The sequence below is a fragment of the Phyllobates terribilis genome, unplaced genomic scaffold, assembly GCF_046119375.1.
Source record: "Phyllobates terribilis strain yellow unplaced genomic scaffold, ASM4611937v1 Scaffold_11__3_contigs__length_659146591, whole genome shotgun sequence".
NCBI lineage: Eukaryota > Metazoa > Chordata > Amphibia > Anura > Dendrobatidae > Phyllobates > Phyllobates terribilis.
The window spans coordinates 375,340,786-375,368,109 of NW_027362771.1; the positions used below are offsets into that span (position 1 = coordinate 375,340,786).

Genomic DNA, 27,324 nt, shown 5'->3' on the forward strand with positions numbered 1-27,324 from the left:
TGTTTTTAACCCCTTAGTGACCGAGCCAATTTTAACCTTAATGAGCAGGCCAATTTATTTAAAACTGTCACTTTATGTGGTAATCAATCTGGAACACTTCAACGTGTCCCAGTGATTCTGAGATTGTTTTTTCGTGACACATTATGCCTTATATTAGTGGTATATTTGGGTTGATATGTTTTGCGTTTATTTTTGAAAATATCAGAATTTTGCCCAAAATTTTGAAAAATTCGCCATTTTCAAAATTTCAATCTTTATATCCTTAAACCAGTTAGTTATGCTGTACAAAATAATTCATATTTAACATTTCCCATATGTTTACTTTGCATCTGCATTATTTTTAAAACGTCATTTTATTTTGTTAGGAAGTTAGAAAGGTTAAAATTTTGTAGCAATTTCTCATTTTTTCAAGAAATTTACAAAACCTGTTTCTCTAGGGACCTACTCAGATTTAAATGGATTTGGAGGGGCCTATATATTTGAAACTCCCCAAAAATTATACCATTTTAAAAATTGCACCCCTCAAATACTTAAAAACTGCTGTCATGAATTTTTTTTTAACCCTTCAGGTGCTTCACAATACAAAGTTGAATGACAAAAAATAAATTGTTATTTTTACTCTAAAATGTTGCTTTAGCCCCCAATTTTTTACTTTTACAAGGAATAGCACAAGAAAATTGACCCCACTATTTGTTGCCTAGTTTCTTCTAAGCGCGCTGATACCCCACATGTGGTCAGAAACCAGAGCTCAGAAAGGAAAGATCACTGTATCAAGTTTGGAACACAAATTTGGCTGAAATAGATTGTGGGCACCATGTTTCATTTGCACACCCACTAAGGCACCCAAACTGGAGGAAACCGCCCATAAATGACCCCATTTTGGAAGCTATGGCCCTCAAGGATTTTATTCTGGGGTATACTGAGCATTTTGAACTCACAGGTACTACACATAATTTGATAACATTAAGTCATCATATTGAAAATTTTAATTTTTTTCATGAAAATGTTGCTTTAGCCCCACATTTTTCATTTTTGCAAGAGGTAACATGAAAAAAGTCAACTTCACAGTTTGTTACCCACTTTCTTCTGAACGTAGCAATATCCCACATATAGTCAAAAAGTTCCGTTTGGACACACGGCAGGGCTCATAAGGGAAGAAGCGACATTTGGTATTTGAAATGTAAATTTGGCTGGAATAGATTGCAGACATAATGTCTTAGTTGCAGAGCCCCTGAGGTACGAAAACAGCAGAAACCCCCACAAATGACCACATTTTGTAAACTAGACCCATCAAGGAATTCATCTAGAGGAGTACATTTTTAACCTACAAGGTGATACACAAAACGTTGTTACATCTGAAATACTGTTTTAGCACCAAACTTATAATTTCCAGGAGGGGTAATAGGAGAAAATGGACCCCATAATTTGTTATTCAATTTTTACTGAATGTGGCAGTACCCCATATATGGTTGTACACTACTGAATGAGCACACAGCAGGGAACGGATGGGAAGGAGCACTTCTTGGCTTTAAAAACGCAGATTCCTTTTGAATAGATTGTGGGCTCCATTAGCTGAGCCCCTGAGGTGCCAGAACAGCAGAAACCCCCACAAGTGACCCCATTTTAGAAACTTTACTGCTTAGGGAATTCATCTAGGGGTGTAATGAGTATTGTGAATGCACAGGTGCCTCATAGAATTTTATAACATTGGAACGTGGAAATATAACATTTTATTGGTAAAAATGTAATTTTATTTGTAGCAAATTTATCACTTACACATGAGTTAATAGATGAAACTGGAACCCCACAATTTATTGTACAATTTCTCTCAAACACGCTGACGCCCCATATGTCATCAGAAACTACTTTTTGGCCTCAGTGGCCGAGAAGGAAGGAGTGCTATTTGACTTTTGGAGCCTTAGAATAGTTTGCCGGCGATGTTTGCGGAGCCGCTAAAGTGCCAGAAAAGCAGAAAAACGAGACGGAGTCCAAAGTGACTCCATCTGCCTTATAAGTGAGTGGTTCCGTCGGGGGTTTTGTCTGAATCCCAAAATGGGATTTACATGCAAATCCCAACTTAAGCGCTCAGCGGAGAGCAAATCCCGATGCACGTTTTGCCTCACTGGCTTTCACTGGGGCTTCCTAGTGAAAGCCAGTGAGGCGAAACGTGCATCGGGATTTTCTCTGCATGAGAGGTCTGTACCATACTATTTACTGCCTAACTATTGTATATTTCACCTTGCACTGATTGCACTAATGGCACTTTATACCCACATTTTGTTTACAGATATAAGCACTAGCACTTTTCATATGTATCTATGACCATGTGGATATCAATCTGTTTACTTTATATTGATTAATTGCACTGTAGCATTTTTATAGGTATATTTGTCTGCCATTCGATTTAAATCGAATTGGTGCAGAAATGGCTATTTTTTATGCAGAATTATACCTCTCATCCAGTCTTTTTTAATTGTGTATTCTCCCCATTTTTTTGTGACATATATTTACGTTTTCTTATTTAATAAATATGAAATTTATTTGATATTTGTGCAACGTTACATTTTTATAGGATTTAATATTTGTATGGGTATGTGCTATATGTAACAACCTACTTATACATGCAATAACCTGCATGTCTATTTTTTGGTTAGTGGTATTTAAGGGGTTAATCGGCCCCAATTGGCGCCGAAACCGCAGGGTGCCATCTGTCATGTACAGTTGTCACCAGCGGGCATCGCGCCCATGGAGGGGTGCTTTTCATTTATTCCTGAACGTCATTTTGAAAAGATGATGAGGAATAAAGCTCCTTAAATGCCGCAGTTTTATTGCTTATTTGCGGTCATTAAAGGATGAAAGTAAAGAAGGAATGACTTGTCAACAAACTGTTCAAAAATTAGCCCTCTTTTTGAAGCTCTGAGCATGCTTCTAGAAGGTACTCTTCCCAGTAATTGCGCACAATAGCTATACAACACCATTAGACAAATGCAAATCCCCGTACTACAAAGCCTCTAATTGTCTGTAAAATATGGATATAACACTCTGAGGTCTTCTAGGTCTGTATTAAACCCCTTTCTTAGCTTTTTAATGTAAACAGAACCTTATTAATGTCCAAATGACCTAAACTTATCTGGCTAGAGAAAAAGTAACCCGGGGATAACCAATAGCTGCATTCAGGTATTGAGTATGGATCTAATATTGGACCCCTTACAACAAGAATATATGTTTATACTATACTACGTTTCTACAACACAGTTATGTTTCAGTTTTTACATTATCAAGATTTTCCTTTTCCTTTAAAAAAATTAAATAAAAATATAAAAATAAATAATGTCTTGTCCATTTCACAAGCCAGGAATCACACTGTCTGACACACGAGCCTTGGTTTCAGAATTTTTATTTGGTAGCAAAATTAGGACAGAAGGATGTTAACCTGCCCTCCTTGTTTGCAGTGTGTGAAGAATAAAAAATGCTGTTATTAAGGTGTGTTACTGCTGTATATCACAGATCAATTCACAGTCACGAGTGACTGTGTAGGAACAGCACCGACCTATATTTCACTTGAATCTTTGGATTATTATTCACAGGCTGAGACTACCATTGCCATTTTCAGTGTGCTTTCTGCACCGCAATCAGATTGGGCCTTTTTCTATCCCAATGTAAAATGAGCTGTGTGCTCGGACTTTCTCTCCCTATGCTAAAAAATCCTAAAATGGGGTTCTTGGATAGCTATTATCTTTAATAGTGGCTGGGATAGTTCCTCTCGAATGGCTCCGTTAGACCATGTGCAAGGCATTATGGGGAAGCCTGCATAGCTATTATAAGCCTGCTCTCTGAATCTTCAGCAGATTTGGGAAATAATGTCAACCATTTTTATTTTTTGCGATCCTCATCAATTGATTTGCAAAGTGTTCGAATACGTGGTGACCTGCAATTTTGTTGACTTTTCTGACTTGGAGTTGATACTCGGTGGATTGTTCTACTCATCTATAATATATATATATATATATATATATATATATATATATACACACAGTACAGACCAAAAGTTTGGACACACCTTCTCATTTAAAGATTTTTCTGTATTTTCATGACTTTGAAAATTGTACATTCACACTGAAGGCATCAAAACTATGAATTAACACATGTGGAATTATATACTTAACAAAAAAGTGTGAAACAACTGAAAATATGTCTTATATTCTAGTTTCTTCAAAGTAGCCACCTTTTGCTTTGATGACTGCTTTGCACACTCTTGGCATTCTCTTGATGAGCTTCAAGAGGTAGTCACCGGAAATGGTCTTCCAACAATCTTGAAGGAGTTCCCAGAGATGCTTAGCACTTGTTGGCCCTTTTGCCTTCACTCTGCGGTCCAGCTCACCCCAAACCATCTCGATTGGGTTCAGGTCTGGTGACTGTGGAGGCCAGGTCACCTGGCATAGCACCCCATCACTCTCCTTCTTGGTCAAATAGCCCTTATACAGCCTGGAAGTGTGTTTGGGGTCATTGTCATGTTGAAAAATAAATGATGGTCCAACTAAACGCAAAACGGATGGAATAGCATGCCACTGCAAGATGCTGTGGTAGCCATGCTGGTTCAGTATGCCTTCAATTTTGAATAAATCCCCAACAGTGTCACCAGCAAAGCACCCCCACACCATCACACCTCCTCCTCCATGCTTCATGGTGGGAACCAGGCATGTAGAGTCCATCCGTTCACCTTTTCTGCGTCGCACAAAGACACGGTGGTTGGAACCAAAGATCTCAAATTTGGACTCATCAGACCAAAGCACAGATTTCCACTGGTCTAATGTCCATTCCTTGTGCTCTTTAGCCCAAACAAGTCTCTTCTGCTTGTTGCCTGTCCTTAGCAGTGGTTTCCTAGCAGCTATTTTACCATGAAGGCCTGCTGCACAAAGTCTCCTCTTAACAGTTGTTGTAGAGATGTGTCTGCTGCTAGAACTCTGTGTGGCATTGACCTGGTCTCTAATCTGAGCTGCTGTTAACCTGCGATTTCTAAGGCTGGTGACTCGGATAAACTTATCCTCAGAAGCAGAGGTGACTCTTGGTCTTCCTTTCCTGGGGCGGTCCTCATGTGAGCCAGTTCATTCAGATCTAAAATGTGTTATTTGAGTGTTCCCTTTATTTTTTTGAGCAGTGTATTATATTCATATATAAAATCATATTTTATAACGCAACGAATCATGTACTCCATATTTTCAGACAGATGGATGCATCAGGTAATATGAAACACGGTAAACAATTTCATCTTGCACTGTAAATGGATATAAATGATCATGGTTAAAAATGGCACCAAGCTCCTATTACTAGATTAGTCTACATTTACCATTGCTTCTTCTTTCATTTGTTGTTTGGAAGTGTTATTCGGTTTATGACTTTTATAAACTTTAAAAGTGTATTTTATTTCTCCTGCCCCTCTTCATGGAGTCTGCAATGAAATATGATGTCATCTCCATTTCTTTTTAACTATTGGAAAAGAGAAAACAGGGCTTCAATGAATGACCTTCAGGGAACTATTACGTGAAGTAAAAATATTAATTTGTTTAGATTGCAAACGGAAAAAAAATGTTAATGTGAAATGGTCCCTTCTCAAGGCAATAAAAAATAATGGAAGGTTGTATATGGAAACGGAGCATAGTTCTCTTGATCAGCAGGCGTGAAATGACTGGCATTGCAGCAGAACCATGGCTAATACACACCAGAACAATCATTTTACTTTTACATTGTTACTAAAGGCTACAGAGCAAGGCAGTAATACTTTACAGATCTCATTCAAGCAGGAGCAAGCCGCATTATCTACAACTTAAAATATCAAATGAAACTCTAGCATGGCCATGCCAAAACTGTACCATGCGTTCCATATAGAGGAACAGCTAATAACTGATAACTAAATAAAATCTGTTTCCGGAATCTGTTATTATTTGTTTTATTGCAATGTGATGGAGCCAGGAATAGTCATAAACTTTCACTTGTGGTCTAAATCAAAGGAGCCTCAAAGTCTACTAAGGGCTGTAAATGTGGAAGTTGAAACAAAAGTTTAACTTCAGATTCTGAAGAAATAAATCAAAATGTGAGTTCATACAAGATTGTATATATATATGTATGTATATAATCTATGTATATACTGTATATATGTTGCCTCGTGATATACTGTGTACAGCGGGTGAAATAAGTAGTATCACCAGTTTTCTAAATAAATATATTTCTAAAGGTGCTATTGAAATTAAATTCTCACCAGATGTCAGTTACAAACCATCCAACCCACACAGGCAAAGAAATCAATCCATAGATGTCCATAAATTAAGTTATGCATAATGTGTAATACTGAGAAATGACACAGGGAAAAAGTATTGAACACGCTTACTGGAATTTAATTAATACTTCGTACAAAAGCCTTTGTTGGTGATGACAGCTTCAAGACGCCTCCAGTATGGAGGAACTAGTCATATGCTTCAAGTCCTGAAGGTTCTGTGGGCTCCTTTTATGAACTTTGAGCTTTATTTCCTTCCATAAATTTTCTTTTGGATTCAGAGCATTGGATTCAGCTTTATTTTCTTTCTCTGAAATCAATTGAGCGTTTCCTTGGCTGTGTATTTGGGATCATTGTCTTGCTGACATGTCCGCCCTCATTTCATCTTCATCATCCTGGTAGATGGCGGCAGATTTTGATCAAGAACGTCTCGGCACATTTGTCCATTCATCATTCCTTCAAGTATATGAAGTTTGCCAGTGCCATATGCTGAAAAATAGCCTCACACCATTATACTCCACACCTCCAAACTTCACTGTTAGGCTGCGTGCCCACGATGTGTTTCTCATGCGGTTCCGCTGCGGAATTTCCGCAGCGGAAACGCATCAAAAACGCTTGGTAATCCGCACCCCATGGTCCCCAATGGAATTCCGCAATGCTGCAGATTTTTCCGCAGCGTTTCTGCAGTGCTCATAAATCCGCAGCATGTTCATTAATTTTGAGGAAGCGCAGCGGAATTGCCGCCATTGACTTGCATTGAGACGCATATAATCCGTGTCTGTACATTTGTACACGCGGATTATATGTGTTTCAATGTGCGTATGGTACCCTGTTCTGGAGGAGAGAAGACTCTCATCCAGACCTGGGTACCATTGTACCTGTAAAAAAAAGAATAAAATAATAAATAAAGTTTATATTCACCTGTCCGGCGGCCCCTGCAGCGCTTATCTTCCAGGACCTGAGATGACGTTGCGGTCATGTGACCGCAGGCTGTCTCGCGAGATGCCGGCAACCAGGAAGAAGCCAGGACGAGCGCGACAGCACACGCGGCGGGGGATCGGGGGTAATTATAGCTTTATTTTTTTATTTTTACGGTCACACTATATAAATCCATGCTGTTTGCATGGATTTATATAGTGTGACCTAGTTGTCAAGCACTTTCCAAGTGATGCTAATCGCCTGGAAAGTGCTTGTCAGTCCGCATGCAGAAACGCATGCGTTAACGCATGTGAATCCGCATGTATTCTGCAGGAAAAACGCATGCACAATCCGCATGCGTTTTTTCTGGCAAGGGAGATGCAGAAACGCTGCAGAAATTTTCTGCTTCATTTCTGCATCGTGGGCACATAGCCTTAGTATGGTGTTTTTGAGGTGATCTGCAGTGCCTTTTGGTCTCCAAACATGTTGTGTATTATGGCATCCAAAGAGTTCAATTTTGAACTCATCTGTCCAGACTATATTCTCCCAGTATTTCACAGGCTTGTCTAAATGTTATTGAGCAAACTTTAATTGCGCTTGAACGTGCTTTTTGTTCTGCAATGGAGTCTTGCGTGGTGAGCATGCATACAAGCATTGAACACTCATTGCATGACTTTTTGCTTTCTTTGAAACAATTGTTCCTCCTGATTACAGGTCTTTCTGTAGCTTGGGCAACTCTTCTGATGACTCTTTTCACTTGTGTTTCTGAAATCGTGGCTGAAGTTGTGGCTGGTTTATAGTGAAATTAAGTTCTTTCCACTTCCGGATTATGGCCCCAACAGTGCCCCTGGACCTTTCAGTAGTTTAGAAATTCTCCTCTATCCAATGGCATCAGTATGTTTTGCAACAATAAGGTTGTGAAGGTCTTCAGACAGCTCACTGGTTCATCATGAGATGTTTCTTGTGTGCACCTTGGTAATGAGGCACCTTTTTATAGGCCATCAGTTGAACCAAATGACAGGTTTGCTTTCTAATTTCTGATAGATTTCAGCTGGTGTCATGACTTTCCGTAGCTTTTTGCACCTCTTTTTCTTCATGTGTTCAATACTTTCAATGACCTGTGTCATTTCTCATTATTACACATAACTTAATTTATGGACATCTATGGTTTGATTTCTTTGCCTGTGTGATTGGATGAGTTGTTACTGACATCTGGTGAGAATTTCATATCAATAACAAATTTAGAAATATATGTACTTAGAAAATTGGTGACGTGTTCAATACTTATTTCACCCACTGCAAGTTTTCCCACCTACAAAGAATGGAGAGGTCTGTAATTTTTAACGTAGGTACACTTCAACTGTGATAGACAGAATCTATAAAGAAAAAATGGATGCTTCCCCTACCATGCTTCACTTTTGGGACGGTGTTCTTGGGGTTGTACTTATCCTCCTTCTTCCTCCATACACGGCGAGTGGAGTGGATACCACAAAGTTCTATTTTGGTCTCATCTGACGACATTACCTTCTCCCATGCCTCCTCTGGATCTTCCAGATGGTCATTGGCGAACTTCAAAGGGCCTGGACATGTTCTGGTGTGAGCAGGGGGACCTTGCGTGCCCTCCAGGATTTTAAACCATGTCGGTGTAGTGTGTTGCTAACAGCAATGTTTGAGACTGTGGTCCCAGCTCTTTTCAGGTATTTGACCAGGTCCTCCCATGTAGTTCTCGACTGATTCCTGACCTTTCTCAGAATTATCCTTATCCCACAAGGTAAGATCTTGCATGGAGCCCCAGACCAAGGCAGATTGACTGTCCTCTTCTACTTCTTCCATTTTCTAATAATTATGCCAACAGTTGTTGCCTTCTCACCAAGCTGCTTGCCTTTTGTCCTGTAGCCCATCCCAGCCTTGTGCAGGTCTACAATTTTGTCCCTGGCATCCTTAGACAGCTTTTTGATCTTCACCATGGTGGAGAGGTTGGAGTGTGATTGATTGAGTGTGTGGACAGGTGTCTTTTATACAGGTAACGAGTTCAAACAGGTGCAATTAATACAGGTAATGAGTGCAGAGTAGGAGAGCTTCTAAAAGAAAAACTAACAGGTCTGTGAGAGACAGAATTCTTGATCTGAAAGGCTCTCTCTTAGGGTATGTGCCCACAATGGGGGCAATTCTTCAAAGCTTTTTCTCCAGATCACTGTAAAAAAAAGCTTTCAAAAGTCCAAATTTTTTGCGCAATGCCATTTTGCCCGCAGCTCTAACAAAGTGGGTGGTACTGGGATAGGCTGGAGGGGTGATAATCAATTTTATGATGAGCAGGGTCTGGAGAAAGATTTGTGGCAAGGCGCACACAGTGACGAATGCCACTCTGCCCCTCGCCTAATTGATTGTGCCTTTTTATGGATGAGGAACATTTGCTCCAACATGCCCCCTTATCAAGACCAAAGTTGGATTCCACCATTGAAACATATCAGAAAATGCTCAAAAGAATGAACATATGAATTTCAATGTAAAAATGACTTGCTGTGCATAAATTCAGGCTTTTGAACGTCTTTTAGGTGCTTCAGGTTTCTAAAAACTCCAAGCGGTTAAAATAAGTCACCTGACAATTCTTCTGGGTGTTGCGGCTCTCAAGATGCTCTACTTTACAATACAATGGGAAGGCTCAAAGGACACCCAAACGTCTTTTGGAGCATTTTGCCATTGTTTTTGCTAAAAAAAAATGCTAGTTGTTTCTTTATTATTCAACGAAGTGGAAAAAATGACCGGGAATCAACAGTAAAAAAAAATGTCACAAAAACCATGGCGAACCCTTCTAGAAATTGCAAACTGACATAACCTTTGAAAACAAGTTCAGGAAATGACAGAAAAATGACACAAAAGATGTTTCAGGAAAAATAAAATTTAGTAGTAGTGGCAGGGATTTTGGAGTAATGTTTTTGGGTGTCTATAATACTTTTTAAATAAAGTGATTTGCAGATTGTTTATTATCATATTGTCTGTCAAATGAGATCAAGTTGTCTGCAAGTGATCTAACTTGTCTGCAACTAACTTTTAGTGAGTTTTCCTTAGGACTTTAATGATTGTGCCATACTAGCAACACTCTCTAGTTTATGGCATGACATTAACGTCTCCCAGCAGAGTATTGTGAAATCATGCACCACACATCTCAGCATATGTTGATTGAAGAGAAAATGAAGGAAAGAAACATCTTTACATTTTTAAATACCTCTGTATGTATCATGTACAGTGCCTGCTTATTTACCTACATATACCATAAGTACTACTCTCAGTAATGTCACTAAAACAAAATCCCAATATGTGTTTATAATGTGAAGAGAGGACAGATTTTTCTGATTCTACAGTGTATTAGTCAGTGAGTTGATGTGTTTGTGCAGGTTTGAAATAATTTACAGCTAATTACTTGATCGTTTATTTATTTTTTAAATGGCTAGTATATTAGTTTGGTATGGCTTATATTTTCCATAGTGACTGTTCTAACTTAGTAAATTGAATTCCCTGGTCAAGGCCAGAGTCCTAATCTTTCGAGGAATAGGCAGATATGGGCTACATCAGTGGTGGGTCTACAACCCATGAATTTTTATACTTTGAACTAGCTGATGACCATGTTATTATTCACACTTAGAAAAGGGTGTACTCTAGTTGATGGATAGTTGGGTAAATTAGGGGATTTCTCATTGCATTTTTACCCACGAGGTCTCATGATTAATTGTTATTCCCATACTCAGCCCTGATGTCTCAGTTTAGGTTGTCTTCACAAATGCAGATTGGATCATGAAGCCTGCTAATTGCCACAATGCTTAGTGGGATCTCCTTGGTGGTGAAGAAGGAGTTTCATATTGATTTGAAGGAAACTAAAATAAATGAAAATGTTTTTTGAACAAAACTAATAATAGTTTATACATGAGGCTAATCCTCTAATACTGACCAGTCTTTTGTAATAAAAGCGTGTATCCCCATAATAATCCTTTTTTTGTTGTAAAACACCTACTGTACCTCAGTAGATTGGCAGGTATAGTAAATGCTATGTATAGGTGTTGAATGTGACTTACATCTAAGGGGTAAGGTTTCTCCTTGTGGAGAGTGACAAACCAGGTCTGGCATGCCAGTATGAGGACACTAAAACATCTTGCATGCTCTTCTGGGAAATTAAATATGCAAATTGTCTCATCTGAGAGGAAGAGGACTTGAACTCTAGCGCCATCTATTGGAAGTAGCAATCCTACAAGTCAATATCGACCCTTTAACAAACTTTGCCATATGACTTAGGATAAAAGCCAATTTGCAGACATGGTATGTGACTTGGGCAGTGGACTGTAATGTAAATCGGTAGGGGAGCATTGGTATTTTCTCAGGCTAATCTGCAGTACTTTTACCCTCTCACTGCCTTGCCATATATGCATGTAAAATGACATCTCTAGGTTTTTTTTACTCTTGGAAATAATGATATAATAGTGTTGAATAAGCTATGAACTATCCAGTCTACATTTTAATAGACAGATCAAGGGTCAATCTAATACAACATTGAAACTTTAAAGCATTCCACATTTACTAGTAGAAGTTATAGTGTCTGCCAACATTTTTTTCCCCAAAACTGATTGCTCATAGGAGAAAAATGTATGAAAAATATTTATGCTAATTATATTATTTCATAAAGCCTTGTTCTGCAGCGTTTCCCATCACTCACGAAGTATTTTCAGTGAAGAGGTGAGTAGAAGGTCTTGAACCCCATTATAAAACCTGTAACCGCACCCACACCTACCATGTGCTATTTATAAGGACTTTTAGGGTCCATACCTACCATGTGCTATTTATAAGGACTTTTAGGGTCCATATCTACCATGTGCTATTTATAAGGACTTTTAGGGTCCATACCTATCATGTACTATTTATAAGGAATTTTAGTGCCCACATCTACCATCTGCTATTTATAAGGACTTTTAGGGCCCATATCTGCCATGTGCTATTTATAAGGACTTTTAGGGCCCACATCTGCCATGTGCTATTTATAAGTACTTTTAGGGCCCACATCTACCATCTGCTATTTATAATGCCTTTTAATGTTCATATCTACCATGTGCTATTTATAAGGACTTTTAGGGTCCATATCTACCATGTGCTATTTATAAGGACTTTTAGGGCCCACATGTACCATGTGCTATTTATAAGAACTTTTCGGACCCACATCAACCATGTACTATTTATAAGGACTTTTAGGGCCCATATCTACCATGTGCTATTTATAAGGACTTTTAGGGCCCACATCTACCATGTGCTATTTATAAGGACCTCTAGGGTCCATATCTACCATGTGCTATTTATAAGGACTTTTAGGGCCCACATCTACCATGTGCTATTTATAAGGACTTTTAGGGCCCATATCTACCATGTGCTATTTATAAGGACTTTTAGGGCCCATATCTACCATGTGCTATTTCTAAGGACTTTTAAGGCCCATATCTACCATGTGCTATTTATGAGGACTTTTAGGGCCCATATCTACCATGTGCTATTTATAAGGACTTTTAGGGCCCATATCTACCATGTGCTATTTCTAAGGACTTTTAGGGCCCATATCTACCATGTGCTATTTATGAGGACTTTTAGAGCCCATATCTACCATGTGCTATTTATGAGGACTTTTAGGGCCCATATCTACCATGTTCTATTTATAAGGACTTTTAGGGTCCATATCTACCATGTGCTGTTTATAAGGACTTTTAGGGTCCATTTCTACCATGTGCTATTTATAAGGATTTGTAGGCACCAGCATTTACCAGGGACCGCCTTTGCCTGTTACTTTTGCACCACTTCTAGCCATAACGCTGATATAGTCATATGTTTTGCGCTAATACCACTAATACCAGGGAAAGCTTCTAAACAATAAGGGTTCTCAGCAAGAAGAGATCTTGAAATCCATGATGAAGTGATAAAGAACATATGTTGTACAATTATGGCGCTCTACCTCTGGTTCTAAGACACATTTTAGGAACTTGACAATCACAGTGTAATGGGAAAAAAAAACTGTTGTAGTGTGTGTGATGTTGGTCAGAAACCATCCAGGAGATGAAAGAATAATATTTTATTAGAAAAAACAATTGTTTCAAAGACTTATTCATCAGGTATGTTGAAATGAACAATTACACAGCTTTATAAAAGGTAAATCACAATGACTTGACAATCACATGGTCAATCTTAATGAGATTACAAAAAAATCTAATAACAGTATACAACATATATAATAAATATTGTAGGGATTTGTACTCACTGAGCCACGTTGGAGGTAGGCACAGGTTCACACAGTGATGCAGTCCGTGGGTTCAAACAAAGTGGTGGTTTATTTAGTGTCCATACACCAGTGTGGAAACAAAAGTAACAGCCTTTTCCTGGCACAAAAAGGAATAACAGAACAAAGCTCAAAATAACAAGTCCATGCAGCACGGCCTCAGTCGTTTAAACAAAGTGCTTTTCTCTGCCTCCTGAAGAGTCTGAGAAGCACATGCAAGGTCTGCTCACCTTGCCCAACACACACAGACAGACTGAGACAGGCGCAGCTGTCTTAAATCAGCATTCCAAGACCTGGACTGGAGGTAAGTGAGCAGCTGTCCCCCCCCCCCCCCCCAGCTCTTTCAGCTGCTCGTAAAACCCGGCCCTGTAATCCGGCGGGCTCATTAAATTCCTCTCAGCACTATGTGTGCTGGAGCCTGCTTCTCCGGGTCCTACATCACCGAAGCTTGGCACTTCGGGAACACATACCTCCCGTCCATGACCTGTCCGGCAGCCACCTTACAATATAAATATCACAACAACTATTATGAACTGTGTACTACTATATTACACTGCAAGTTTCGCAAATATATTACCAAAAAGGGATTATGTAGAGAAACCAGAGGAGAAAAAGAAGCTAATGGAAGAAGTATAACCCAAATACTCATTTCATTCACTAAAAAGAATTAATAAATAATGAATAAAGTTTTTGATGTTGTGTGTTTTCTACTACCTCATTTAATCCCTCTGGAATGTGGGTACTTAGTTTAAAAATAAAATAGTGCTATCTCCAGTATTAATTAAAGGAATTATCCAGGACTTTTATTATTTTTGCGTATAGGGCTAAGAATTTACAGGTAGATTGTTGCTAACTACCTGCCTTTTCTACCTGGTGTTGATCTCTGCCAGCTCAGAGTGGTCACTTACCGCTCCTCCTGATGATTCTTTTGCTTCTGGTGACATCACGTCGACAGACCAGCGTCTTCTCTTCCACTCTGCTCTGTTGATTGGGCATGTCTGCTGATGTCATGCTAATTGACAGCCAACTCTCCGTTGCTTAACTTGCTGGGTGAAGCCGATTGTCAATCAGCATGATGCCTACAGTAGCGTCCTGTCAGCTGAGAAGACTGGAAGAGCAAGAGCTGCTCTGTTGATGAGTGGTCAATTGAAGCAGCACAATCGCCGGCTGAGTGATTTAGAAATGGAACAATATAAAAAAACAGAAATGCTGCTACCATCATAGCACAACAATGACATATAAAAAAACAACCTATTTAATTTGAAAATAATGAAAAATTGATAGATTTTGAGATCTTTTTTTTCCTTTCCATTTTTGATTCAATAAGTCCAGGTGCCAAATCATTTTTGAAATGTTTTATTTCTTCTAAAAGTAATATACATTTTTTTTGTTGTTTTTTTTTAAATAATTTTACTTAAACAAGATCACTTTAGATAAATGGCAAATAGTTTGATAAAATATTTTTTGTGTTTTGTGCCTCGTTATACATAGTGATACAAATGCATTTGAATCTTTTATTAATATTGACGTCATTGTGACTCATAACACGTCTTTTCTTCTTTTCTTTTCAGATGCATTCCATCTGAGAAAGTAATACAGTTTTATGATAAGCCACCATATCATTAGTAAAATCCACATCATTATTTGTACTTCACAAAATGATATGGATCTTACATCACAATCTCGTTGAGAGGTTCTTAGAGAGAGCATATTCTAAGGACATCCTTAGTAATGCTTATGGTTAAACTAAATCACTTTCTCAGGTGTAATGCATCTCAAAATAAAAGGAGAAAAGATCTGTTACGAATATGTACCCTCATTCCAGGGCGGTTAATTGAGAGAATAGAAAATACACATCAATAAATACAGAGGCATGTAAAAGTTTGGGCACCCTTGGTCAAAATTAACTGTTATTGTGAACAGTTAAGCCAGTTGAAGATGAAATGATCTCTAAAAGGCTTAAAGTTAAAGATGACACATTTCCTTTGTATTTTAGGCAAAAAATATATATATATATATAGTACAGACCAAAAGTTTGGACACACCTTCTCATTTAAAGATTTTTCTGTATTTTCATGACTATGAAAATTGTACATTCACACTGAAGGCATCAAAACTATGAATTAACACATGTGGAATTATATACTTAACAAAAAAGTGTGACACAACTGAAAATATGTCTTATATTCTAGGTTCTTCAAAGTAGCCACCTTTTGCTTTGATGACTGCTTTGCACACTCTTGGCATTCTCTTGATGAGCTTCAAGAGGTAGTAACCGGAAATGGTTTTCACTTCACAGGTGTGCCCTGTCAGATTTAATAAGTGGGATTTCTTGCCTTATAAATGGGGTTGGGACCATCAGTTGTGTTGTGCAGAAGTCTGGTGGATACACAGCTGATAGTCCTACTGAATAGACTGTTAGCTGCTTTTTTCTTGCCATAATACAAATTCTAAGTAAAGAAAAACGAGTGGCCATCATTACTTTAAGAAATGAAGGTCAGTCAGTGCGAAAAATTGGGAAAACTTTGAAAGTGTCCCCAAGTGCAGTTGCAAAAACCATCAAGCGCTACAAAGAAACTGGCTCACATGAGAACCGCCCCAGGAAAGGAAGACTAAGAGTCACCTCTGCTTCTGAGGATAAGTTTATCCGAGTCACCAGCCTCAGAAATCGCAGGTTAACAGCAGCTCAGATTAGAGGCCAGGTCAATGCCACACAGAGTTCTAGCAGCAGACACATCTCTTCAACAACTGTTAAGACTTTGTGCAGCAGGCCTTCATGGTAAAATAGCTGCTAGGAAACCACTGCTAAGGACAGGAAACAAGCAGAAGAGACTTGTTTGGGCTAAAGAACACAAGGAATGGACATTAGACCAGTGGAAATCTGTGCTTTGGTCTGATGAGTCCAAATTTGAGATCTTTGGTTCCAACCACCGTGTCTTTGTGCGACACAGAAAAGGTGAATGGATGGACTCTACATGCCTGGTTCCCACCGTGAAGCATGGAGGAGGAGGTGTGATGGTGTGGCGGTGCTTTGCTGGTGACACTGTTGGGGATTTATTCAAAATTGAAGGCATACTGAACCAGCATGGCTACCACAGCATCTTGCAGCGGCATGCTATTCCATCCGGTTTGCGTTTAGTTGGACCATCATTTATTTTTCAACAGGACAATGACCCCAAACACACCTCCAGGCTGTGTAAGGGCTATTTGATCAAGAAGGAGAGTGATGGGGTGCTACGCCAGATGACCTGGCCTCCACAGTCACCAGACCTGAACCCAATCGAGATGGTTTGGGGTGAGCTGGACCGCAGAGTGAAGGCAAAAGGGCCAACAAGTGCTAAGCATCTCTGGGAACTCCTTCAAGATTGTTGGTGACTACCTCTTGAATCTCATCAAGAGAATGCCAAGAGTGTGCAAAGTAGTCATCAAAGCAAAAGGTGGCTACTTTGAAGAACCTAGAATTTAAGACATATTTTCAGTTGTTTCACACTTTTTTGTTAAGTATATAATTCCACATGTGTTAATTCATAGTTTTGATGCCTTCAGTGTGAATGTCCAATTTTCATAGTCATGAAAATACAGAAAAATCTTTAAATGAGGTGTGTCCAAACTTTTGATCTGTACTGTATATACATATTTTTCATCTGTTACATTTAAAAAATGACAAAAACAAAATGGGCCAATGCAAAAGTTTGTACACCCTGCATGCTTAGTATCTAGTAGCACCCCCTTTTTTGTAGCCAGACAATATTCTTTAAATTCTTATTTGAGGGAATTTTATCCATTCTTCCTTACAAAATTCTTCCACTTCTGTGAGATTTCTGGGTCGATTTGCATGTACTGCTATTTGAGGTCTAGCCACAGATCTTCAATGATGTTCAGATCAGGAGAGTATGAGTGCCATTGTAAAACTTTCAGCTTGTGCCTTTTGAAGTTGTCTATTGTGGATTTTGATGTATGTTTAGGATCATTATCCATTTGCCTACGCCATCCTCTTTACAACTTCAGATTTTTTACAGATGGTGTTATATTTGCATCAAGAATTTGGTGATATATCATTGAATCCATTCTTCCCTCTACCCGTGAAATTTTCCCCATGCCACTGGCTGCAATACAACCCCAAAGCATGATTGATCCACCCCCATGCTTAATGGTTAGCAGGATGTTCTTTCCTGAAATTCTGTTCCCCTTTTTTTTCCACACGTACCTTTGATCATTTTGGCCAATGAGTTCTATTTTAACCTCATTGGTCCACAGGACTTGTTTACAAAATGCATCAGGCTTGTTTAGATGTTCTTTTACATACTTCTGATGCTGAATTTTATAGTGAGGATGCAGGAGAGGTTTTCTTCTAATGACTCTTCCATGAAGGCCATATTTGTGCTGGTGTTTCTGAACAGTGGAACTATGTACCACAACTCCAGAGTCTGCTAAATCTTTCTGAAGGTTTTTTGCAGTCAAGTCGGGGTTCTGATTTGCCTCTCTAGCAATCCTATGAGCAGCTCTCACTGAAATGTTGCTTGGTCTTGCAGACCTTATCTTGACCTCCACTGTTCCTGTTAACTGCCATTTCTTAATTACATTTCGAACTGGGGAAAGGGCAACTTGAAAACATTTTGCTATCTTCTTATAGCCTTCTCCTGCTTTGTGGGCCTCCACCATTTTCAGAGTGCTAGGCAGATGCTTAGAAGAACCCATGGCTGCTGTTTTTTGGCACAGGGTTAGAGGAGGCTGGGTTTTTATAAAGCTATGATATTTGCATCACCTGGCCTTACCTAACAATGATAGTAAACAAGCCATAACCCTAACAGGCTAATTAAGGTCTGAAACCTTGGTCAGTGTTATCTGAGCACACAAATCTCCAAGGGTGCTCAAACTTTTGCATTGGCCCATTTTCCTTTTTGTAATTTTTAAAATGTAAAAACTGACAGTATACTTATATTTTTTGTTTAAAATACAAAGGAAATGTGTCATCTTTAACTTTAACCCTTTTAGAGATCATTTCATCTTCAACTTGCTTAACTGTTCACAATAACAGTAATTTTGATCAAGGGTGCCCAATCTTTTACATGCCAATGTACTTTATTCAGATGATCATTATTTCTTATGTTTTAGGGAATGTAATGAACATTTGGGTCATACTTTTTCCATTATCTCCTACTTCTCTGTCTGATTCCTCTATATAATCCTTTTTGTAATACATTTGCAAAATTTACGATATATATAAAAAAAGCCAAGCTGGTCTGAAGTAGTCCAAGGATTCCAACGTAGTCCACCAATGGCAACCTGAAAGACATAAAAAGAGAGAATTAAATAAAGACAATAGATAGTCCCTCATTCACCGATTTATTAACCCCGCAGCACCAATGTAGTCCATGGCGTTCCCACAACACCCACCGATTCTGTAGTACAACCTATGGAGCCTCTTTCTGAGAACAAAGCTTCATACAGCGGTGTGAAGTGTTTGCCCCCTTCCTGATTTCTTATTCTTTTGCATGTTTGTCGCACTTAAATGTTTCAGATCACAAAACAAATTTAAATATTAGACCAAAATAACACAAATAAACACAAGATGCAGTTTTTAAATGAAGGCCTTTATTATTAAGGGAAAAATAAATCCAAACCTACAGGGCCCTGTGTGAAAAAGTGATTGCCCTCTAAACATAGTAACTGGTTGGGTCACCATTAGCAGCAACAACTGCAGTCAAGTTTTTTACGTTAACGGTCAATGGCATTTCTGCTCCTTGTGGATGAAATTTGTTCAAATTTGTGCTTATCCGCAAGAAAATCTGCTGCATTTCTGGGATCTGTGGACATACTGTGAAAATTATACATTTATACATTTGTTTCTCCTCCATCAGCCTTGCTGATCTTACTTCTTAACAATAAAAGCTGTTAGGACTCGTGCAGACTATTGTATTTTCCAATGTTATTCAATGGGGCAGTGCAAATTAACGGGTTTTTTTTTACACTGACCGAATCTGTGTGTCTTAAAAAAAAAAACGCAACACTCACTAGTTTTTTTTGTAAATCTGATGACACTCACCCATTTAAGTCTATGGGTACGAAAAAAAAATCGGATGCTACCGTATAGCATCCTGTTTTTACGGATACATTGCAATTCTGTAACATAAGAAACTGTAAATGGTCCTGTACATGACTAAGGCTGTGTGCCCACGTAGCATTTTTCAAGCGTATATGCTGCAGAATTTCCGCAGCGTAAACGCTTGAAAAACGCATGTATATCCGCACCCCATGGTCCCCAATGGCATTCCGCATTGTCAATGCCCATGCTGCGGATTTTTCCGCAGCGTTTATGCTGCGTTCAAAAATCCGCAGCATGTCATTTAATTTTGCGTTTCCGCATGCAGAATTGCCTTTGTCCAATGCATAAAAAACGCAAGGCAATTCCGCATGTGGAAAACGCGTGATAAACGCGCGAAAAATGCGCGATAAACGCGTGCGGAATTCCGCATGCGTTTTTCGGGGAGAGGACTTGCAGAAATGAAGCAGAAATTTTCTGCTTCATAAATGCAACGTGTGCACATAGCCTAATAGCTGCTGTAAAAAGTGGACGGATGACAAGTGAGAAAAAAATTGTCCCACTTTTTTGGATGAAACTGATGATTCTTTTATACGTTCGTGTGAACTTACCCTTAATGTGCTGTTTTTCATAATGTTAGAAACACTGCGGCCAGATGTGGAGTTTTCAATCAAAAGTAAAGTACTGTAATGTCTCCATACCCAGCATTTAGATTTTTGAAGTGTTTAGGTCAGTGCTTGTATATTTACTGGTGTACCTCCCTCTTTCTTCTGCTTGGTCCATCTCTCGTCCTTCTGAAATATTTTCGCAAGGTTTTTTACAATCTATTTTAGGGCCATATTTTTCACCAAATTTTGAGATTTTCAATCGAATTTTATATTGTACAGATTTTTACCATCTTTAAAAATATATGACTCTTCCAAAATCACCTTTTCATTCCATCTTCATTCTAATTCTCAGCCACTTTAGTAAGAGCTCTTGCTAATGTGGTATCTGCTGTTATTATGCCACTGTTAAAGGGAGAGTAATGACATCTAGTGGCCAAGTGGCGGAACTGTAATAAAAGACAAATTTTTGGATATGGTAGATTTTGCTTCTACACTATTTTTGTTGTACAAAGTGCGCAATCTGGAAAAAGCTGAATGTACATGTGTGCTCAATGTTTGGTGGTTTTTAGGGATGATAAAAAAAAACAATAAGTTTTGATTCAGACATTGTCAACTTTGTCAACTTCTAAAATAGCAACCCTGCAAGATGTTCCTTGTGGTCCTGCTATACTTCTGTTTCATGGAACATTTTTACATGAAAGCCAGTTTTCTAGTAACCTCCCCATAAATATTTTACTTTGTGTAAGATGATCCCCTATTAGACATAGCTAAAAAAACGCAAGTCTGTGAAATTAAGCCATCCTCATGACAGCCGGGCTTTAATAGTTTGATCCTGGAAAACTCCTTTAGGCTGGGGTCACATGAGCATATACAAAATGAGTCCAATTTTCATCAGGAAAAGTAGTACGACTTTTTCCTCACTTGTCATTGATGTGCTGTCCGTGTGTATTCCGTACACAATTAGTTTTTACAACAGCAGCTATTAATCATATACAAGACCATTTACAGTTTCCGATGTTACAGAATAGTGACGTATCTGTAAAAATTGGATGCTGTTCTGGGGCTCCCATTTAGTATCCAATCGTTTTATCGCACCCATCCGATTTCGGAATGATTTTTTTCACAGACAGATTCGGTCAGTGAAAAATAATCAGTCATCAACACTGTCCTATTGAATAACATTGGTCCAAGTGCTACCCGATAAAAAATAAGAGATCGGTTGACCAATTTATAATGATGGTGTGAGCGAGCCCTTAAAGCATGTTTGCCGCCAGAGTTCATGCTGCAACCTGCAGACATTATTAATTAGATCTCTTAGGCCTGATGAAGCAGATGTACTTTCTTTGAAAAGCCATATCAGCATGACTGTATAACTCCTTTTGAACATTTAAGCTCATTTTCCACCAACCTAGTCTGCTTAACAGCTCTACAGCATCTGTCCTGCTGCGGAGATCGCAGACAGACTCAGTACAAGTTACAGCTGTCATTGAAATCACTTGGAATCATTATCTCTCATTCTAAAGCCAAGTTCACCCAACCGTATTTTCAGGCCAAGTGCTGTCTGGGAAAAATCGGATCACACTCGGACTAATATTATTTAGTATGATGGTGCAAATGAGCATTTTTTTTCTTGATTCAAATGTGCTTGTGAAAAAATCATAGCGTTCCCTAGTTTCTTCTGTGTGTTGGAAGAGACTCGCTCATTTAAGTGTCTGTGGGTGCACAAAAAAATTCAACGCGAAGGCAGACTTTCCCATTACTGAGATAGGAAATGGCAGCTGGTACAGATCTAATTCTATTTAGATGGAAAGAGGGAGGAGCTACAGGCATAGCTCCTCCCCCTACCATCGACGTAGGAGATGGCAGTTGGTGCTGATAAGATTCTATCTCTGTAATGGGAAAGTCTGTCTTCACTGAATACAGATTTTACCTCAGAATTGAGAATTTTGATAATGACAAATCAATTCTGGCAGAGAAAGAAGCAGATTTCTCTGAGAAGATATATTACAAAGTTGCTTATTTTCAGGTGTACTATTGATTTATGAAATAAAAATTACAGTAACTGTTACTCATTAAGCTGGATTAAAAAAAACAAAATTAGTATCAGGATTATCCATCCATTCTGACACAAATTTTCAAAGTAAATACACTTGTCTCATCAGGTATGAGAAATCTGTTTAATAATTTATGCTGTTTGTATTTGGAAATCTAGTGACAGATCTATGCTGCATTTTATCCCTTCTTCTCTCGTGTCGGTGTGTTCTGCCTAGTACAGGGATGTGCCTGAGGGGATGTGGTTATGGCGATCCTCTTGTAGTAGTCACACACTATATATGTCGTACATGTGTAATATGTTGCTGATGCGGTTTATTAGCTGGCGACACATCAGAGCATCTTCATCATGTGTGATGGAGCGCACTTTTCCCACTTGTTTAATCCTGTAAGTAGAGCAATCCTAATCGCTTCCTCGTGTTTTTCAGGACTTGCTTTGATTGACACGCTAATAAATCAGTCAAGTCTTCTCATAGCTGAGCAAGATTATTTAGGATGATGGTGAAACCTGATTATATTAGTGTCCTGTGCAGACACGACTTAGCTCATCTGAACTTCATTATTTGTGCACTCAAGTAAGTGACCCCTAGTGAAGTATGGGGACTAAAGAGAAAGCTCCACACATGGGAGTTACTGGGTGCAAACATGGAGAGCATTCCTGTGTTCTCAGTGTCTGTACTAGGTATAACCGATATATTACCAGGGAGGAAAATATCTATTTATGGTATAATACATTTCCTATTAATTTGCTTTAAAGCCAGTCTCTCACTGCACAGACCCTTCAGCTCATCTACACTATCCCTACTAAGGGCTGTTTCAGATGTCTGTGATAATCGGTCCTATGTTGGATTGCAATGCATGGGCTGGCCGCACATCTCCTGACCCGAGCATGGCATGTTCATATATTTCAATGAAGCTGTCTTGCTCAGGTCAGGAGATGTGCGGACAGCCCGTGCATTGAGATCCGACATTGGCCGGATTATCACAGACATCTGAAACAGCCCTAAGGCTGCGTTCACATATCTGTGTGACACAAGAGAAAGACAGACCGCACACGGACCCATAGAGTCTTATTGATCCAAACCCAAAGCAGTTTTAAAACTGGATCCGGGTCTCCGGTCCATGACACTCAGAGCATATCCTATTCTCATCCACTGTATGTTGTAGGTCAGACTCGGCCGTTAAAGTCTAAGGGGATCCATATAAAATGGATGAAACGCTGGACATAGTTTTCCATCTTAGTTTCACTATTTTTTGACTGATCCATTGCTAAGAGTCAATGGATAAAAAAAGTTCAGATAGTCCACCTGCTTTAGTGAAAATATAATAGATGCAACTAGGAGAACACAGATTAAATATTAGAAAAAACTTTTTGACAGTGAAGAGTGGTCAATGAGTGGAACAGGCGGCCATGAGAGATGGTGAGTTCTCCTTCAATGGAAGTCTTCAGAGGCTGGACAGACATCTGTTTGAGATGGTTTCGTGCAGTGTTCTCAACTCCTGTCCTCAAGACCCACCAACAGGCCATGTTTTCAGGATTTCCTTAGTATTCGCCAGGTGATAATTCCATCACTTGTGCAATGTGAATGGAAATCCTGAAAACATGATCTGTTGGGGAGTCTTAAGGACAGGAGTTGAGAAACACTGGTTTAGTGAATCCTGCTTTGAGCAGGGGGCTGGACACGATGACCCTGGAGGTCCCTTCCAACTCTAACATTCTATTATTCTATGACACCTGAGGAAAAAAAATCAGTAAATCTCTCTCAAATGGTAACACTCAGACAGATCTGTGGATGTAGCCTAAAAGCTCGTTCAGATGGGCATATTATACAGACTTGTCCAAGGAAAAATCAGACAGCACACTGACCAATGTAATCCAATAGGGTTGTTCAAATGTCAGATTTTTCACCCAGACCAGATGTCCATGTGAACTAAAAAAATCCCAGTCTGCAATCTAAAAAAAAAATCAGATCCCATATGGATCATCTTTGTATCTGATTTTTACAGATACAATGCCATTATTATCCTAGGAAACTGTATTTCACCAAAATACTTATGTCACACAGATGTCACATGGAAGTAAGAAACGGACACACGGAGGGCAAACAGATGATATTATGGATGAAAATCATCCGAGTATTCTGTTGAAACCTGGATGTTTATTCATACGTTTGTCTGACTGACCGCTTAAGGGCTTGCTCAATAAATTGGACAAGTTCAATCCGATAAAAAATCAGATTGCACTCGGCCAAATGTTAAACTATGGGACAATTCACATCAGCGATTCTGCTGACTTGGCATACAAAAACAATCGCAACATGCTGCAAATAGCTGCGAGAATCGGATCTCACGCACCCATATAAGTCTGTGGGTGCGTATGAAACATCGTACTGCACTCGAATGTCATCTGAGTGCAGTGTGATTCCCCCAGACGCAGGCAATAAAGGAGATGGAGAAATTAATTTCTCGGTCTCCTCCGCACGTGTGCTGCGATTCTCTCATGCGAGAGGATCGGAGCACAGAGCACTGACAGCTCAGACTCGCAGCAGAGTTTTAGCTGAGTGCCATCGAGTGTCGCATCGGATGCTATATGCTAGTGTAACTCCTGCCTTAGACTATGTTCACATGAGCAAGTAAAGAACATGGACGATTTTCTTATGTCTTGTCATCCGTGTGCCATCTGTTTGTATTTCAAATAGCATTAGTTTTTATACATCAGCAATGAATAAACTTTACATGATTGTGTACAGTTTCCTTTTGTTAATAATTGCAATGTATCCATAAAAATTGGATGCATTATGGTTTATGGGTAATGATTTTTTGCGCACCCATAGACTTGAATGGGCAAGTCTCATCCAATATACGGAAGGTACTAGTGCATGTTGTTAATGTGGACATTTGGTTTGTGTAAAAAATGGTCATCTGATCAGTCCAATTGAATAACATTGGTCGGAGTGCTGTCCATGTGATGTTAGATTTTCAGTCCAAATGCTGTCTGTGGAATAACTGACCTCACACATGCAGTACTAACAGTTAAAGGCAGAATAAAAGGCAATTTTGGGCTTTGCACAAAATTCATGAATTATGTGTGCCATTCTTGATGAATTTAGAGAAAAAAACATAAGTCATAAAAGAAAAGTGACATAAAAAACACAAATGATGAATCGGGCCCTTTATATTTTAATCCTTTACTATTCATAAGATCTCAGTTTGCTGTTATTGGATGAAAACTTCTCCATTTCAAACTAGCCCTATCACTGCTTACTGCCGAGAAGTGAATGGAGACCTATCCCATCAGGGTTATCCTCTAGTGAGCCAGATACTTGCAGCAGCAGTGGAAATTTTTCTACTGCTAGTTTGTGCTATATTTCAGGATAGCTAAAATATATTAGCCTGGACAGGAGTCTGTACTATTTAGTAGGACTTGGTCTATAAAATTGTTTAGTCTGCGGAGGTACCGATGTGTTCTTCCATACCTTGTTCAATAGTTTAGCATATCCCAAGATGTGTGGAGCGAGATTACTAACTTTGAAAATAAACATGATTTAGTGATACTTTGTCACAATATGTCTATGCTAAACTCCTCAACCTTGAAATCTCAACACCAGTATGTATAGTAGCCAAACCCATCTACTCTTTAGTACCAACAGCTTGGCATTACATTGATTTTGTGGTGTAACCAATCGCACATCCATTTCTCCAAGGTGGCCGAAGAGCCATTTTTGAACATGATAAAGCCAGGCCGCATGTTGCTCATCCTACTGTGAGCACCCTGTGTGGCCTAACTGTGCTACCATGGTTGGCAGCGTCTCCGTACTTGTATCCGATTGAGCATTGGTCAACAGTTGCAAAAAGAGCCGCCAGCAGCGGATCTTGATGATTTATGTGCACTATGTGCAATCAGCATGGCCGAACATTCCTCACAGAACCATTAATAATCCCATCGATAACGGCTAAAGATGTTCAAGTGCTTATTTCTGCATGTGGTACTCACACTTGCCACTGAATAAATTAAGATATTTTGAAAATTTTGTTTCCATTATTTCACCATTTGCATGTCATTACCATATTGATCGATCCTGTAAGTTCCATAATTCCACAACTTTTCCTTCTTGTGTTGTAATTTCACTTTGGAGGAGTATGCACTCTATATGTGACTGTGTGGCCACCCAGTGGTTGAATTGTGCATTGCAGTCTGTCAAGGCTTTCCTGCTATGTCTTCATATTGTACTGAATTTGTTTTGTGAGACAAGAAAATTTCTATTATAACTGGAAGTAAATTGAGATCTTGAAAATGAGATCTGCTACCTGATTCATTGCTACTGGCAACTTTTCTACTTTTACTTTGTACGATCTGAAAACACTATGCTCAGTATTTTTGTAGCCATACATTTGTGTTATTCACTTACTGAGCATCATTAGAACATGCAATGGAGTAAAGAGATTTTTTCTGGAGTGTCATTGATAGCATATCTCTAGGGTTTGTCATAATTGCCCTATTGGCAGGTTCTGAAACAATGCTAAAACATAGTAGCCATTGCTCAAGGAAAGCATTAGGCCATTTAGTCTTCATTTGGCTCTGCTTGCAATTGTTGAAGGCCAAATTGACAATCTATTAAATCTGTTGCCAACAATGAAGCCTCCAGAGAATGCCCAGTTGAGCCAACTGGAGACTGGGTGGCACCTGGGTTCACCGGCATCACCTCCACACCGTGCCATCACTGTGTCTCCTGACACAACCTTTACATGTATCTTTAAGTAATATTTCTACTCAGCAGTTAAAGGACCTGATTTCATTTCCTAGGAAACACTCTGAAGTGTGAGCTGACATGTCGGGCGATGGGCTACAGGTTCTACGTGAGGCAAGCTGAAAAAGTCATAGATGGGACAGCGTGTGACCACAATGAAACGGCAGTATGTGTATCCGGCCAGTGCAAAGTAAGTGATAATTCTATTTGTTGTGCCCATAGCGACCTACGTGTCATCTATTGTTAAAAGTAACTTGACAGATGATTCAAGCCACAACGGGCAGCATGAATCGTACAATAGCTTAGTTACTTCATCTGCTTACATTTCACTCTGAAAAGTTGCGTTTCAGGTGACTATTTTGAGGCTGGTCCCCGGCAGC

General features: G+C 39.1%; 1 protein-coding gene across 1 annotated transcript in view; it reads left to right on the forward strand.

Moving 5' to 3' along the window:
* THSD4 (thrombospondin type 1 domain containing 4) overlaps positions 1-27,324 on the forward strand; it is a 922,628-nt gene that overhangs the window by 417,303 nt on the left and 478,001 nt on the right. Inside the window, exon 7 of the mRNA XM_073652947.1 lies at positions 27,001-27,134. Coding sequence (XP_073509048.1) covers positions 27,001-27,134 — 134 coding nt within the window. The remainder of the gene's footprint in view (positions 1-27,000; positions 27,135-27,324) is intronic.